At 42.4% G+C, this 15,349-nt stretch overlaps 1 protein-coding gene across 2 annotated transcripts; it reads right to left on the bottom strand.

The window, feature by feature from the left end:
- Positions 1–4,244: 4,244 nt before the first annotated feature.
- NGDN (neuroguidin) lies at positions 4,245–14,036 on the bottom strand. 2 transcript variants are annotated; one of them, XM_066274924.1, is made up of 11 exons: positions 13,950–14,036; positions 13,547–13,606; positions 12,848–12,919; positions 7,052–7,189; positions 6,712–6,796; positions 6,557–6,609; positions 6,187–6,307; positions 5,923–6,091; positions 5,054–5,210; positions 4,856–4,913; positions 4,245–4,418 (listed from the first exon to the last, which is right to left on the bottom strand). In XM_066274924.1, the coding sequence occupies exons 1-11, from the start codon at positions 13,959–13,961 to the stop codon at positions 4,399–4,401; spliced, it is 945 nt and encodes a 314-aa protein (XP_066131021.1). In that variant the 5' UTR covers positions 13,962–14,036; the 3' UTR covers positions 4,245–4,398. The 2 variants fall into 2 exon arrangements, with proteins under 2 accessions (XP_066131021.1, XP_066131020.1); XM_066274923.1 differs by having other exon boundaries at positions 13,941–13,976.
- Between the last annotated feature and the right edge of the window lie 1,313 nt (positions 14,037–15,349).

Raw genomic sequence — 15,349 nt, 5'->3', positions numbered from 1 at the left:
AGAGAACTGAATTTACAAGGAGGAATGAGAAAGAAGAAAAACAATGGCCATAAAGAAGCCCTCAATCATAAGTCTTAGTTCCCTTGTTCTACTATTGTGGTTTTCAAACTACATTCTATGGAGTTAAAAAAGGTTCCTTGGAGCTCTTCAGAAATCTCGGAGAAAGAGACCACAAGAACATGGAACTCCAGGGCCTCTCGTTCCCACCTTAATGAAAGTAACCTCCCTTATGCCTGTTTTACACATCAAAAGTCCATGTAAAAAAAAAAAGTCCATGTAAAACTTTGTCAGCAATGTACTCTAAAGATTGTTTGATGACTCTCAGGCAAGTATTTTCAGAAATTATTCAGCTTTTTGCTGAAAACGTCTTTCAAATAATGCCTTTCATCTATTAGATCAGGGATAACAAGATGTCCTAAAATTAAAATCCTAGACTAATAGAAGACCTACACAAGTAGGGAATTTTGTCTGTTCAGTTCACTGCTATACCACCAAGAGGCCAGAGTCTGTGATTTTCTTGAAGGCAAAGCATGGAATAGAAATGAGCAGCAGGGAGGGGGCAGCCTGAGGTTATAAACTACCTACCAATATTATTTATTATTATATTTTATTTATTCATTTTAGAGAAAGAGAGAAAGAGAGAGAGAGAGAGAGAGAGAGAGAAGGGGGGAGGAGCAAGAAGCATCAACTCCCATATGTGCCTTGACCAGGAAAGCCTGGGGTTTCGAACCAGTGACCTCAGAGTTCCAGGTCGACTCTTTATCCATTGCCCCACCACAGGTCAGGCACTAATATTATTTTTTTAAACCAAAAACAAAAACTGAAACTTTCATAAATCTTGGGACACTTGAGGTCTTCCATCCTCCATGTCCCACAAGTACTGGTTCCCTAACTTATTAGTTATGTTACCTTGAGCAAATAACCTAAATGTCTCAAGTTTCCTCACTAGTCATACAGATATGACTTACGTTTTATAAAGATTAAGTGAAAAGCACAAAGATCTAAGAAATAAAAATAAAATAAACAAACCCTTTCCCTTGGCAGTTCCTGTAAGCCAAAAAATTTAATAAATTAGAAGCAAATGCAGGCCCCGGCCCGTTGGCTCAGCAGTAGAGTGTCGGCCCAATGTGTAAAAGTCCTGGGTTCAATTCCCAGTCAGGGCACACAGAACAAGCAACCATTTGTTTCTTTCCCCCTCTCCCTCCATCCCTCTCTCTCTTTTCTCCTTCCCACAGCCATGGCTTGAATGGTTTGAGCAAGTTGGCCCCTGGCGCCGAGGATGGCTTCGTGGCCTCTCTTCTGGCACTAAAATAGCTCAGTCGCTCAGTAACCGAGCAGGAGCCTCAGATGGCCAAAGCATTGCCCAGAAGGGGGCTTGCCTGGTCAATCCCGGTCAGGGCACATGTGGGAGTCTGTTTCTCTGCCTCTCACCTCTCATTTAAAACAAAAAAATGCAAATGCAAGTCCTAAGCAAATAACAGTCTTAAAGCACTTTTTTTTAAAAATATTTATTTATTTATTTAAGAAAGGCAGGGGCAGAGAGAGAGACAGGAACATTGAGCTGCTCCTGTATGTGCCCTGACCTGGAATCAAACCGGCAACCTCCGTGCTCCGGGATGACGCTCCAACCGAGCTATGTGGCCAGGGCATTAAAGCACTTTTTTATTTTTGACAGAGTCAGAGAGAGGGACAGACAGAAAGGGAGAGGGATGAGAAGCATCAGTTCTTCATTGTGATCTTAGTTGTGCATTGATTGCTTTCTTATGTGTCTTGACCCAGGGACTACAGCAAAGCGAGTGACCCCTTCCTTGCTCAAGCCAGTGACCTTAGGCTCCAGCCAGCGACCCCATGTGCAAGCTGGTGAGCCCGTGCTCAAGTCAGCCACCTTGGGGCCTCGAACTGGGGTCCTCCACATCCCAGTCCGACGCTCTATCCACTGCATCACCTCCTGGTCAGGCAAAACATTTTTTAACTGAATCTTTAGTTAGTTCAGGTAGAAAGGAAGAAGAGCCTGGGCAGGCGCTGGCACAGTGGATAGAGCGTCAGACTGGGATATGGAGGACCACGATTCCAGGCCCCAAGGTAGCTGGCTTTAGCACAGGCTCAAGCATGGGGTCGTCACTGGCTTTAGTGTGGGATCACAGACATGACCCCATGGTCACTGGCTTAAACCCATGGTTTGAAGCCCAAGGTTGCTGGCTTAAGCAAGGGGTCACTCGCTCTGCTGTAGCCCCCAGGTCAAGGTACATGTGAGAAAGCAATCACTGAACACTAAGGTGCCACAATGAAGAACTGATGCTTCTCATGTCTCCCCCTTCCTGACTGCCCCTAACTGTCCCTCTCTCTGACTGCCTCTGTCAAAAATAAAAAATAAATTTAAAAAAAAAGGAAAAAGAATCTCAAAATATGTTCTTGAGCCTCTTTATTATATTCACTCAAGGAAATAGAAGTATAAGGGCCCTGGGCTGGTCAGGCTCCCTCAGATCTGCCAGGGACTAAAAGTTAAGAGGCCACAGAAGTTTTTTGTGTTTTTGTTTTTTGTTTTTTGTTTTTTTTTCTGAAGCTGGAAACGGGGAGAGACAGTCAGACAGACTCCCGCATGCGCCCGACCGGGATCCACCCGGCACGCCCACCAGGGGCAACGCTCTGCCCACCAGGGGGCGATGCTCTGCCCCTCCGGGGTGTCGCTCTGCCGCGACCAGAGCCACTCTAGCGCCTGGGGCAGAGGCCAAGGAGCCATCCCCAGCACCCGGGCCATCCTTGCTCCAATGGAGCCTTGGCTGCGGGAGGGGAAGAGAGAGACAGAGAGGAATGAGGGGGTGGAGGTGGAGAAGCAATTGCTTCTCCTATGTGCCCTGGCTGGGAATCAAACCGGGGTCCTCCGCACGCCAGGCCGACGCTCTACCGCTGAGCCAATCGGCCAGGGCCGAGGCCACAGAAGTTAAGAGCATCTTGCTGTCATATACGAGAAACAGCTCTAGGATTTTGGTTTAGAGGGAATCTCCGAGTTTGTCTAACACATTTATTTTTCAGCTGAGAAAAATTAAAGACCATAGATATTACAATAAGTATTTGCCCAAGATCACAGTTAGCAGAAAACATTACTAGGATGTCTCCTATTTCCCACCAGGTTGCCAGCCACTGAAAATAGACCCCCACCCCAAACAGACCAGTAGAAATCCAAATTCACAGGAATCAGAATCAACAAGGTTTTAGAGATGTAATGACCCAAATTATATCCCTCTTCATGACAATGCCCAGGAATGTCAGACTTGAAAATTAGGTGTTCATGAGACCCCAAGCCCTCAAACTCCAATGAATTAACTCTACAGGCTCCTTCTCTTTCCAACCCTCTTTTCACTTTCTGTATTATCCAAAGGGCCAAGGGATATTTCACTAATAGGTGATTCTCTGAAAAGTATAAAGACCTCAGATATGTCACTTCCACCAGTCTACTGACTTGGGCAGGAATTTTGAGATTTTCATTCTTTTGGTCTATAAGCTAGGAACTGTCTTTCTGCCTGCTTGCTAGCAATCTTTCGCAAGCTCTTTGTAAAAGAGCTGGCCTTTACTGGCTGGTAAACTGAGACCTTAGTTGAAGGAGGGTCAAAGAGGTTAAAAACACAAACACCTGGCCTGTGGTGGTGCAGTGGGTAAAGTGTTGACTTGGAATGCTGAGATCAACGGTTTGAAACCCTGGGCTTGCCTGGTCAAGGCACATGTAGTAAGCAAGCAGTGAACAATTCATACTCTAGTCTTCTCATTCTCTCTACTGTTCTCTCCAGATAAATGCTAATTCTCAATAACTGAGCTAAGACCTATGTTCATGCTATTTTAGAAAGAAAAAAAAAAACCTTCAAAGAAGTGGAGACAAGAGTAACTCACTGAGAAAGGTTCTATCTTGCTTTTGATCTGTCAAGCACCAGAAGAGGTTTTCTAAACCATTAATGCCACCTGGTGGCCAGCAAGATACATTAATAAAACTTAAAATCCATGTATTTCAGGTTATAGGTATTGTAACAAATCATATGGGAACTTGGGACAACATGAGTTGGAAGAGTTGATTATACCACTCTAATCTCTTAATTTTTCTGTTAAATAACCAATTTCTAGTTTATAATATTAAGGGAACTAATAAGGCCAAGCTTCTCCCACTCCCTACCAAATCTTACCTTTCCCTTTCATCTCCCTCTCACCTAAAATACCCAACACCCAGTGATTGAGTCATACATGTGCAAAAGGGGTTTCAATTCATAAGTAAAATCAATTTTATTAATAAAAGATCTTTCCACATGTCCAGAGAAAACAATAAGTTCCAAGGAAAAAAAAACCTACATACAGTGAAATTAGAAGTATCCCAGGATGACAAAAAATATATATAAATATGTACACCCATAATCACCGCCGCCTCCGAAAACCTGAAAGGAAGGGAAACCAAGAATGAGGCAAAAGACAGCTGGAAAAGCCGAAGGGACAGAACAAAAAGACATCTTGAGAGGAGGGCTCGCTAGGGGTGGGTCTCCTAGGCAGTACTCTACAGCCTCCCGGGACAAAACACTAGAAGTAGGAAGAAACTGAAACGGGACAATGGTTCCTTCAAGTGACACTTCCATAGTTCTATTTAAGGAAGCCTCAACAGGAGCTGCGGGAACCTCAGAGAAAGAATCCAAAAATCTCTTTTGTGGATGACATTGATTTTCAGCTTGGGAAAGAAGAAAAATAAAAGCCCATCTCTAAAGAGATTAATGTCCAGCATGAAAGAGGTATCATAGGGGTTGATAAGACCTAGAACGGCAAATCCAAAGCTGGCATCCCAATTCACACTTGATCACCCAAGTCCTAGCTATTTACTGACCTTTTTTCTTCCGACCCTTCTTAGGTATCTTCTTCCGCTTCTTAATAGGATTCTGACCCTGCAGACAGGTGGATAAGTGAAGGAATGGCGGTGTGCTTGCAGTTGTTAGTATCCTTTCCCAGGCTCCCCATGGTAACAAGCCCCATGTACATTAGGCTGTAAGCATGAAGGTCACCTCCCACCACTGCATCACCTCACCTCATCAAGATGAGGGGTTCCTCCTGTCAAAGCACTGATGTCACTGAAGTGCGTGAGAGAATGAAGTTGTGAGCTCATGACACTTGCTCGTTTTCGTCGTCCTTTTTCTCGCTTACTGACACTTAAACGCACCATCATGCTCTCCTCATAGTTAATCCTGCCAGAGAAACAGACACCGTTTCCAGCAAGCTCAGTCCCTGAGACACAAAGCTGCAGCCCAAAACCTGGGCCCAGACAATTCCTCACCCCTTACTCAACCAATATCATAGCAGGGTACACAGCATCTAGTGAGGACATACCAAATGCTCAATGAGCTTCCTCAAGGAAACATCCTTTGTGCTAGAACTTCACTCCTCCCTACAGATGAACTCAGCCCAACCATTGGACTATTTAAACTATTATAGCAGAAAAGTCTTGTATTTCAGAGCCATGAACAGGCTTAACTACATGAGCCCTTTCACTCAAACCTATCAATCGGGCAAAGTCAATGAGTTTGTATTCAAGTTACAATCACTTTTATACCTCTCTTTCCTGAACTTGTCTAATACTTTCAATGACATAAAACCTGATTTTGCCTTCTGCCCAAAAGTGAGAGCTGTGGTGGTGAAATACAGAATGTTACAGCCCTACTAGGTGGAACTATATATATTCCTCTTCATATAGTGTTTGCTCAGCCTGAACAGTTGGGGGAAAAACGATTCTTTTCCTAGTTCTTATACTGTAATTCAAACCCGACTCTTAGAAACTGTCTTCCCAAGTTTTCTATATAACGTGGTTTCTCTTTGCACCAGACTTAATCATATTCATACAAAGCACAAGGACAGGTCTCTACAGCATAGAAAACAATGTCTAATTGCACAGACTCAGACCTGTGTTGATCCTCCTGACTCTGGCGAGTAACATGAGGGTGCCGGGCATCACGGATTTCCTCTGGAGCGTCTGAGTATTGCTCCTTAAGTTCACGAATGACAGAGCTGCTCAATGCCCGCCTCTTGGCTCGTTCTAGCTGCTTCTTCTCCCGCTCAGCCTCAGTTTCATCTATGTGATAAATATCAGCAAGGGTTATCCCAGAACAGAGAAAAGGAGACAAGAAACACAATTCACAGTGAAAAGGTAGTAGCCACAGTTCATACCATAATGTACTGGAACCAGGCGTGGTGGAACGTATTTCTTAACTGCCCCACTTGCAGATTTCTTCCCTGAAGCGCCAGACTGGCCTTCCTTCATTTCATCTTCCTCATCCTCAGAGCTCAACTACAAAAAGAATAACAATGCCCACAAACTTAGGAAGTCTTAGTCGGAAAGGTGATGAGAAAAACCAAAGGTGACATACCCTGCAGAGGTGGGAATATAAACAAAGGAGAGAAGGGAATCTTACACTCAACACTGTAAGGCATAAGTGGGAATCAACAGCAGTAAGAGAATCCCAGGAGATCCAGGATCACCACGAGGCTCACTCAGGCTTAGATTACTCAGGAAAATCAGGGTAACGCAACTCCTTACCTTGCTCATCATATTGCTGGGATGGGGCTTAAAACGGAGTGGGTCATTCTCACCTAAAACATAAAAAAAAATTAAAAAAAAAAAATCCAAGAGATTTTACACGATTTGGGACTTTATGATAGAACTCACATAATCTTACAGCTTCCCCTACTTACTGAGGCTGCCTGTCACTGCAGTCTTGACCAGTTTGTCAATTTGATACTTCAGTTTTTGGTCTAAGGGACGAAGTTTTTCCAAAACCTGTAACATGGTTAAAAATAGGGTCACATTCCCTTCCCAAACTTAAGCATGCACTAGAGTCCCTTATCTGCACAAGTTGTCAGATAAAGCACCTAAAATATTCACAAAGTATAACAAATGAAGAGAAAAATACTATTTTTCATTCGGTTTCCTCATTTAAACATAGAATGTCCATTTAAATGAGAGCTATTGTGTGACAGTCCTGGAGTTCAGGATTTGGACACCTGGAACTCTAAGATGCCGAATAGTTCATACCGTGCGAATCTCCACCAGTCTCAGCACTGCCGCATGTGCCTGAAGAGACCCTCCTGAGGCTTTATCCAGGATAAGATGGCTCAAATCCATAAGGTACATGAGCAGCAGCTGGTTTTTCACTTCCAAGAGGCTGAGACCCTTCGTTGAAGAAAACAGTAAGAGATGTAAATTCAGTTTTAGAAGGAGAGTCTAGGACAAATGGTAATTTTTTTCCAAGTTCAAGTTTTCCCTAATCAGTTCATATAAGGTATATGAAGTAGTCTCAAGGGAGTGGCTGCACCTAAAATGGCCACAGAGAAAATTATGCTAACATCAGAGAAGCAAAGCTCAGAGCACTACTGAAACACAGGAAGTACAAGAAATTCAATAAAGTATCCCCCTGAATGACTACAGCAGGATTTCTCAACCTCAGAGTTATTAACATTTGGGGACATCATTTGTGGAGTGCTGTCTAGACACTGCAGGATGTTCAGCAGCATTGCTGGCCTCTACTCACTGATGCCCCCTCAAGTTGTGAAAAGCAAAAATGTCTCCAGAGTCCTGGTGTGATTTGTACTGGCCGCAGAAGCCATAGTGACGATGTCGGGGTATCCCAGAATCTGGGATATGGTCTGGCATCAACAATTAGTTGGTAGCTGACAGGAATCTGAATAAGTGCACCCAGGACCATCCCAGAGACCTGGACCCAGAGCTAACTAAATACAAGTAAAGGCCCATTGTGCCCCACAGGCTCCTTGCTTCCCATCAGATGAATTTGCCAATCTCACAAAAAACAAAGACTTGAAAGATCATTGTCACCTGAAGATGTTGTTTATCAGAAAGGAAAGCTAATAAAAGATACACTTCAACCTCGTTGGAAAGGATCTTATCACAGAAAGGCACCTAACCATGTATGGACATCTATCCCTGTCTGTGGACATCAAAGACACCTTGAAGATGAGGAGCCACTGACACCAAAGATAGACAGCTATCTCAAGACATCAACAAGGCCTGTATATCCAGATTGATAATGAACTCAGAATCCATTTTGGCCTGACCAGGTGATAGCCCAGTGCATAGAGTGCCAGACTGGGATGCAGAGGACCCAGGTTTGAAACCCTGAGGTCACTGGCTTGAGCATGGCTCATAGACATGACCCCATGGTCGCAAGCTTGAGCCCAAAGGTCACTGGCTTGAAGCTCAAGGTCACTGGCTTGAGCAAGGGGTCACTGGCTCAGGCTGTAGCCCCCCTCACCGCTTCCGGTCAAGGCACATATGAGAAAGCAATCAATGAACAACTAAGGTGCCACAACAAAGAACTGATGCTTCTCATCTCTTTCCCTTCCTGTCTGTCTGCCCCTATCTGTCCCTCTCTGTCCTCTGTCTCTCTCACTAAAAAAAAAAAAAATCCATTTTATTTTATTTTCTTTGCCTGTCTGCTAATGATAGTCATAATAATAGTTATACTAGTTCTTTGAGTTTTTCTATGTAGTCCAATTGTTTATGATTACTGAACACATATATCTGTAAATACTTTTTTCATGGCTCATGTAAATGTTATGCTCAATACCAAGTACAGAAAGATGAGAAGACAAAACTCAGATCATTATAGTTCACAGGACAGAAATGATCCAAGGTGTTTTTTCACAATGAAGGCCTTAAGACCTGACTGCCTTCCATTTACTTCCCCTTCCCTTTCTGGGGGAAATATTCTGACTCAACTCCAACCCCATGATTATAGTATTGCCTATCCCAGCAGTGCTGTGAAACCACACACTACCTGACCAAATGGTTGGTCATCAATGCATCCTTCAGATTGATTTATGATCAAAATAGAAAACTGAAGAGGAAAAAGGGGTTCTATAAACAGTAACCTTACAGGGTGATCTGATCATAAATTCCTAACTGGGCAAATCATGATGGGTGGTCACAACCTAGCCCTATTTATTTATTTATTATTTTATTTAGAAAATTCAATTTAATGGAGTGACATTAATCAATCAGAATACACAGGTTTCAGGTAAATATTTCTGTAGCATTTGAACTGTTGATTGTGTTGTATGCCATCATCCATAGTCAGATCATTTCCATCACCATATATTTGTTCCTCTTTATACCCTTCCCCCCAACTCCTCCCCTACAACCCATCCCTATAACTTCTTTAGTAAAAGGTTTTAAGGCAGTACTGCCCACTGTTCTTGTGCATCTAGGTTAACACACCTTTGAAAGGTCAGGAGTGGGGTATTAACCCTTAAGTGAGCACATAACCTTGTTAACTATCCTATAATTCAATCACTGCCTTACTTTCTCCCATCTTCCTTACGTATTCTCCTTAACTTCAAATGCATAAAAGAAGCTGCAAAACTAATTCTCAGAAGCATCTGAGAACTTGTTCCACTGCTTAAGTCATCAGTCTGGCTCAAATAAACTGCTATGAAAAAAATTTTTTGTTAAGAACTGTCTCTAGCCTGACTGATAGTAGCACAGTGGACAGTGCCAACCTGGGACACTAGGAACCCAGGTTCAAAACCCTAAGGTCACTGGTTTGAGAACAGGTTTGCCGGCTTGATATGGGGTCACTCACTTAAGTCCAAAGTCACTGGCTCAGCTGGAGCCCCCTGGTTAAGGCATGTATGAGAAGCAATCAATGAACAACTAAAGTGCTGCAACTACAGGCTGATGCTTCTCATCTCTCTCCCTTCCTGTGTGTCTCTCTCTAGCTTAAAAACAAAAAACCCAAAAAGTCTCCATACAGTGCTGAATTCTAAACTAATTTAATCAAAACATGGAGTTATTTGATATAGGTAAAACCAATGATCTATATATACTGACATAATTCCTGTTATACTAACCTAATTCCATGTCAGCACATTCGCTACACTATGTATATAACATGGTTCCAAGTAAAGGGGAGGAAGTACGATGCACACATTTTATATGTACAGAAATATGTCTGGAAAATAATACAACTGCTATCCCTGGAGATCAAAATGTGAAAAAGGAAGAAATGGAGCGCTTGTACTGTGACACTGTTTTTCCATCAAGCATGTATTACATTTCTTTTTTTAGCGAGAGAGATAGAAACACAGAGACAGAGACAGACACAGACAGGGAGGGAGGGAGATAAGAAGCATCAACCTATATAGTTGCTTCATTTTAGTTGTTGTTCTTTTTTGTGATTGCTTCTCATATGTGCCTTGATGGGAAGGAGGGCAACCTCAAGCCAAGCCAATGACCTCTTGCTCAAGCCAATGATGTTGGGCTTCAAGTCGTGATCTTGGGATCATGTCGATGATCCCATGTCAAGCCAGTGACCCCGTGCTCAAGCTGATGAGCCCACACTCAAACCAGTGACCTCGGGGTTTGGAACCTAGGTCCTCAGTGTCCCAAGTCAATGCTCTATCCACTGTGTCACCAGGCAAGCCCATGTTTCTTCTATAAAGAAATTTTTTTCCAAAAATTGTACCACAGTGATTATCTTAAAACAATGATTACATTGGTTTTAAATTTTCTTTGTTTTTACATATCTTCCAAACTTTTTTTTTTAATGTATTGATTTTAGAGAGAGAGAGATAGGAACACTGGTATGTTCCTGTATATGCCCCAACTAAGGATTGAACCGTCAACTTCTGTGCTTCAGGATGATGCTCTAACCCACCAAGCTATCTGACCAGGGCAAGTTATAGTTATTTTTTATAAAGGAGTTGCTGTTGCATGAAATGAAACTGAGGAAGTCCATAGCCCTGGGAAGACCCATGTCAGACAGGTTAAATATTCTGCCCAAGATTACACAGTAATAGGAATAGAGCTGGGATTCAAACTCAATCTGACTCTAACACCTAAGCCCTGGATATCTTTAAACCAACAAGATAGCTCTTAAAATCAGCACAAGTGTAGTACAGGAGGATAAGCAAAGGAGTTAAAGAAAGGCACATTGAGTTTAAGATTTCAATTAGGTATGTAATAGTTAAACTTGGGTAAATCACTTAACCTTCCAATACCAGTCTCTTCATCTGTAATATGAACAGTATTTCCTTCCTGCATCAAAGAGTAATTATGAGGCTTAAATAAGATAAGAAAGCATTTTGTAACCTATAAAATACCTAGTAAAAATCTTTGATGATAAACTAGTATATATCTGGTCAATGAATAAACAGATAAATAGTGACCTACGATACATGCTAGCAGCCCTGGCCAGATGGCTCAGTTGGTTAGCACGTAGTCCCAGCACACCAAGACTGCAGGCTCAATCCCTGGTCAGGGCACATATAAGAATCATCCAATGATTGCATAAATTAAAAAAGAAAAAAAAGTGGAACAACAAATTAGTTTCTCTCTCTCTCTCTACCTCTTCCTCTCTTAAAAAAAAAAAAGAATAAAACAAAGATACATTCTGGCATCCCATCTCAAAAAGGCATTACCATCTGACCTGTGGTGGCCTGGTGGATAAAGCGTTGACCTGGAATGCTGAGGTCACCAGTTCGAAAACCTAGATTGCCCAGTCAATGCACATATGAGAAGCAACTACTAGCGGTTGATGCTTCCTGCTCATTCTCCCACCTCTCTCTCTCTCTCGTTCTTTCTTACCCTCCCCTAAAATCAATACATAAAATCTTTAAAAAAAAAAAAAAGGCATTAAAATGGAGCAAAGCATGGTACCCAGAATAAAGACAGCCAAAAATTTGAGTGTAGACTCTTCTGACATACTTGGGCACTATCAAATGCCAACTGGGTTATAAACACGAGAGAAAAACAAAGAAGGAAGAAAAAGCAAAGATAAAAAAAATCAGAAAATATAAAAATAGACAAGAACAAAACTGAGTAAGAAAAGTCAGAATGTATTTTAAATGCTGTTAGCTATCTTTCTAAAGCACAGAACTGCTTTCTAAAGCATAAATCCCATGATTAAAAATCCTTCAATGATTCTCATTATCCTGTTTATGATTTCCATCCTTTTGTTGACCTACAAAATGTTTTGCTTTAATAACATCTTAGGACAAAAGCTCAATATATAAAATAGGTAACATCAGATGTTCCAGTTCAAGTAAGTAGGAGAAATCCAAAACCTTCTGTCTATACTGGCCATCCTCAACCCTGAAGAAGGCTCTGTAAGACCTTAATTTATAAATTACCATATTTCAATTTTAAGATACACATCATTTTTACATTTTGACATCTCTGAGGTCAGGATGCATCTTTTCATCAATACTATTTTAGCATTACATCACAGGTTAACAGGTAGCATTTTTTTCTTAGTATACATAAAAGTGGTATATCCTCAATTAACAGCATCTTAGATTAGATAAAATACTCCTCGGTTGACAAGACTTTTCAAAGTCACTACTTTTTCCAGTCTTATTTCCTAACACCCCCCCACACACACACACACACACATACACACAATGTATATCCAACTACACTAAAGGATTTACTTCCTTTCCCAGAGTACCACCAAGCTTTCAGGCTTTTGTGTCTTTAGACATCTATATCTTTCTGTACCTGACTCCTGTTTATTCCTCACAATCCTGTCACCTCTTCTGAGAAGCTTCCCTGGCTTCCTCTGCTCCTCTGGCAATTATTTAATCTTTCTCCCCAGCTTGCACAGCACTCACCCTGGTTCTGTAACATAGCTACTACTGCTTATACCTACTACTTTCTTTGCTCTGTCTCACTGACTAGACTCCACCACAGAAACTGGATTTTATTCATATTTAAAGCTCCAGCACTTAGAACATACAATATATTTAATAAACCTATCATGAAAGAACTCTTGAGAACATCAAGTCAGGGGATGCTCAGTCTTCAAGTATGTCTTACCTTCTCTGTAGGATAGGCTCTAGCCTGAACTTTTTTTGTCAGAGCTTGAACTTGTGCAGTTACAGCCATTATCTGAAATTAATCCAAATAAAACGGCTGATCAGAATACACCAAATGATCTCTGTAAACTGTGAAGGGACTAAACAAAACAATGCTACCTAAAAATTATCTTAAACACTGTCCAATGTACAGAATATTTTCTTTTCAGTTCTTGGAAAGGATAGGAGATGGTTTCTGCTACTTCTTCAAAAGGTAGAAAAAACTTTTCAACCCTTCTTAAAGCTAAAGAAACCACCTTATCAAACCACGGTGAGGCGACAGGACTGAGACAGTGGTGATTAGGGGATTGTACCTTTAGCTATACTGGTTGAACTGGCAAGGCATAGCACTATATAAATATATATTATCTGGGCATCCAAAAGGCAAATCACATCGCCTTACCCCACATCAGTTTCCTTAGCTATAAGAATAAAGGAAATTGATTCAGATAATTTTTCTTGAGGTTTCTGTATCCTTTTGGATGCAGAAACCAATTAACAGTACTTTTAACTGTAACTTGAAAAGGTCTTCATCAAATCACTTTGCTCTTATAGTACTTGGTAGCATTCAAATATATGCACCTAAATCACCCAAGTTTGGAGGTGAGGCACACAAAGTCAATCCGTGATCAATCTATTCCAAAAGGATGACATTCCTCACCTGCTCCTGGAGGTTTTTCAAAAGTGCCACGGCACTTGGCAGGTCTGACTCCAGCACCTCCTATAGGAGGAAGAGTAAAGAAAAACCGTTCTTTCCTCAGGATTATGAGATGGAAAAGCTCCATTTTCCGTCCGTCACACCAGACTTCCGGCCTTTCCACGCCAGTACACGAGTAGCCTCGCCTTCTAGCGGGCCAGCCCCTGAAAGGTTGCTGGAGAGTAGCTTGCAACTCCAGCCCGGTCTCCCTACTGCTGCTCCCCCCCCCCCCCCCCGTCCCAGAAGATTGCCTCCCTTAAGCACTTGCATCACCACCCTTCCCTCGCGTCAATAATTTGCCTGAGCCACTTAGGGCTAAGGAAACATCCGCGATAGCAACCCGAGAAAGATAACACACCATACTCACCAGCGCTGCCATCTCCACAAAGCCCGCCTCTTCCGGAGCCGTACTTCCTGGTTGATAGACTGATGGACAATCACTGCTTGCAAATCTAAGCCAATAGGAATAGGGGATCTCTCACTTCCGCCTCGAACAGGATGTACAAGAAATGGTCCTTCCAACAAACGGAACAGAAGAATTGGTTAAATCCGTCAGACTAAGAGAGAGAGCTTATGTAAAATGCTCTTGGAAAGAAGCATGTGATTAATAAATTGAGTGGAATGATTGAAACTAAACCAATAAAAACCGGGCAAACAAATGATTGACAGTTATAGAAACCCAATGAAGAAAAGGAGTTAGCAGAGCTAACTGAGAGCGTATTGGCTTCGGGATGTCGCAGTACCCAGAGTCTTTTCACGACGCTTTCGTTGCGGGGCCTGGATCAGCCTCTAGGCGGCGGGCCTCCGCTTGGTTCTGAAGAGGTAGACAAGTTGTGCTTCTGCCATCGGCTGCTGCACCAACGCGAGATGCGCCAGATTGCTCACAGACCCCAAGGCCCTTAGATGGATTTTGTGACCTTACTTCTTCGGCATGACCATGGAGAATTCACTCGATCACTGAGCTTTGTTCATCTGTAAATAAGAGAATTGGGCCAGAGAAGCCCAGAGCCAGGATTTAGACAAGGACAACCAGGACACTAGCCCATGCGGTGCGCACCGGGGGGCGCTGTGTCAAGACTCCCTGCTTCCACCCCAGCACTCCTCATTCTTACCAGTTTGAGAACATGAAAGGGGGTACGTTTTACAAATAAGGAAGCTGGTTCAGATTTACGTGGTTTGCCCCTGGTCATACAGGTCCACAGCAGAACTGGTTTCAACCCGTTTGGCATATTTCATTATGCCCTACCTCACATTTTTCTCAATACTTTCAAATGTCAGTTCACTTCTGCTTCTCATAGGTAAAGTTGGATGGGTATTAACTGTTCCCTCGTCTTCCCTAAATAGCAAGCACTGCATGTGCAAATAATGGTCTTGAAACTGTCCCGCAGCTGCAGAGTGGACCTAGGAATAGAAATAAGATCTGACTTGGAGGTGCTTTCTATTAGAATTAAAGAGGGTCTAACCTTCATATCTCAGCAGCTAGGATGAGGAAATCCTGGTTTCTAAATCTTGTGGGACCCAGAGAAAAGAAGGCAAGGTGTATCCAGTCCCACATGCCTCTGCTTCTATTGATAGCATTTATTTGATGTTTAAGGCCCAGCATGCAAGCTCAGCCTACTCAGTCAATTCATCAACAGTTTTTGTACCATTTGTCAGGATTTGTATTAGTAAGGTGACCAATCATCCTCCTTTAGGGAGGATAGTCCTCCTTTTGTAAGTTCTGTCATCCCTTGAAAAGTGTCCTCCTACATGTCCTCCCTTTTGATA

This window comes from Saccopteryx bilineata, chromosome 4, assembly GCF_036850765.1.
Source record: "Saccopteryx bilineata isolate mSacBil1 chromosome 4, mSacBil1_pri_phased_curated, whole genome shotgun sequence".
Classification (NCBI taxonomy): domain Eukaryota; kingdom Metazoa; phylum Chordata; class Mammalia; order Chiroptera; family Emballonuridae; genus Saccopteryx; species Saccopteryx bilineata.
This window is presented reverse-complemented; position numbering and strand designations above follow the sequence as displayed.

Excerpts from the sequence above, each read along its gene's own strand:
- NGDN (XM_066274923.1), bottom strand. The coding sequence starts at position 13,961 with ATGGCAGCGCTGGTGAGTATG. Across the intron at positions 6,610-6,711 it reads TGCAGTGACAGGCAGCCTCA|GTGAGAATGACCCACTCCGT; the intron begins GTAAGTAGGGGA and ends TTTATGTTTTAG. Across the intron at positions 6,092-6,186 it reads CCTGGTTCCAGTACATTATG|ATGAAACTGAGGCTGAGCGG; the intron begins GTATGAACTGTG and ends TTTATCACATAG.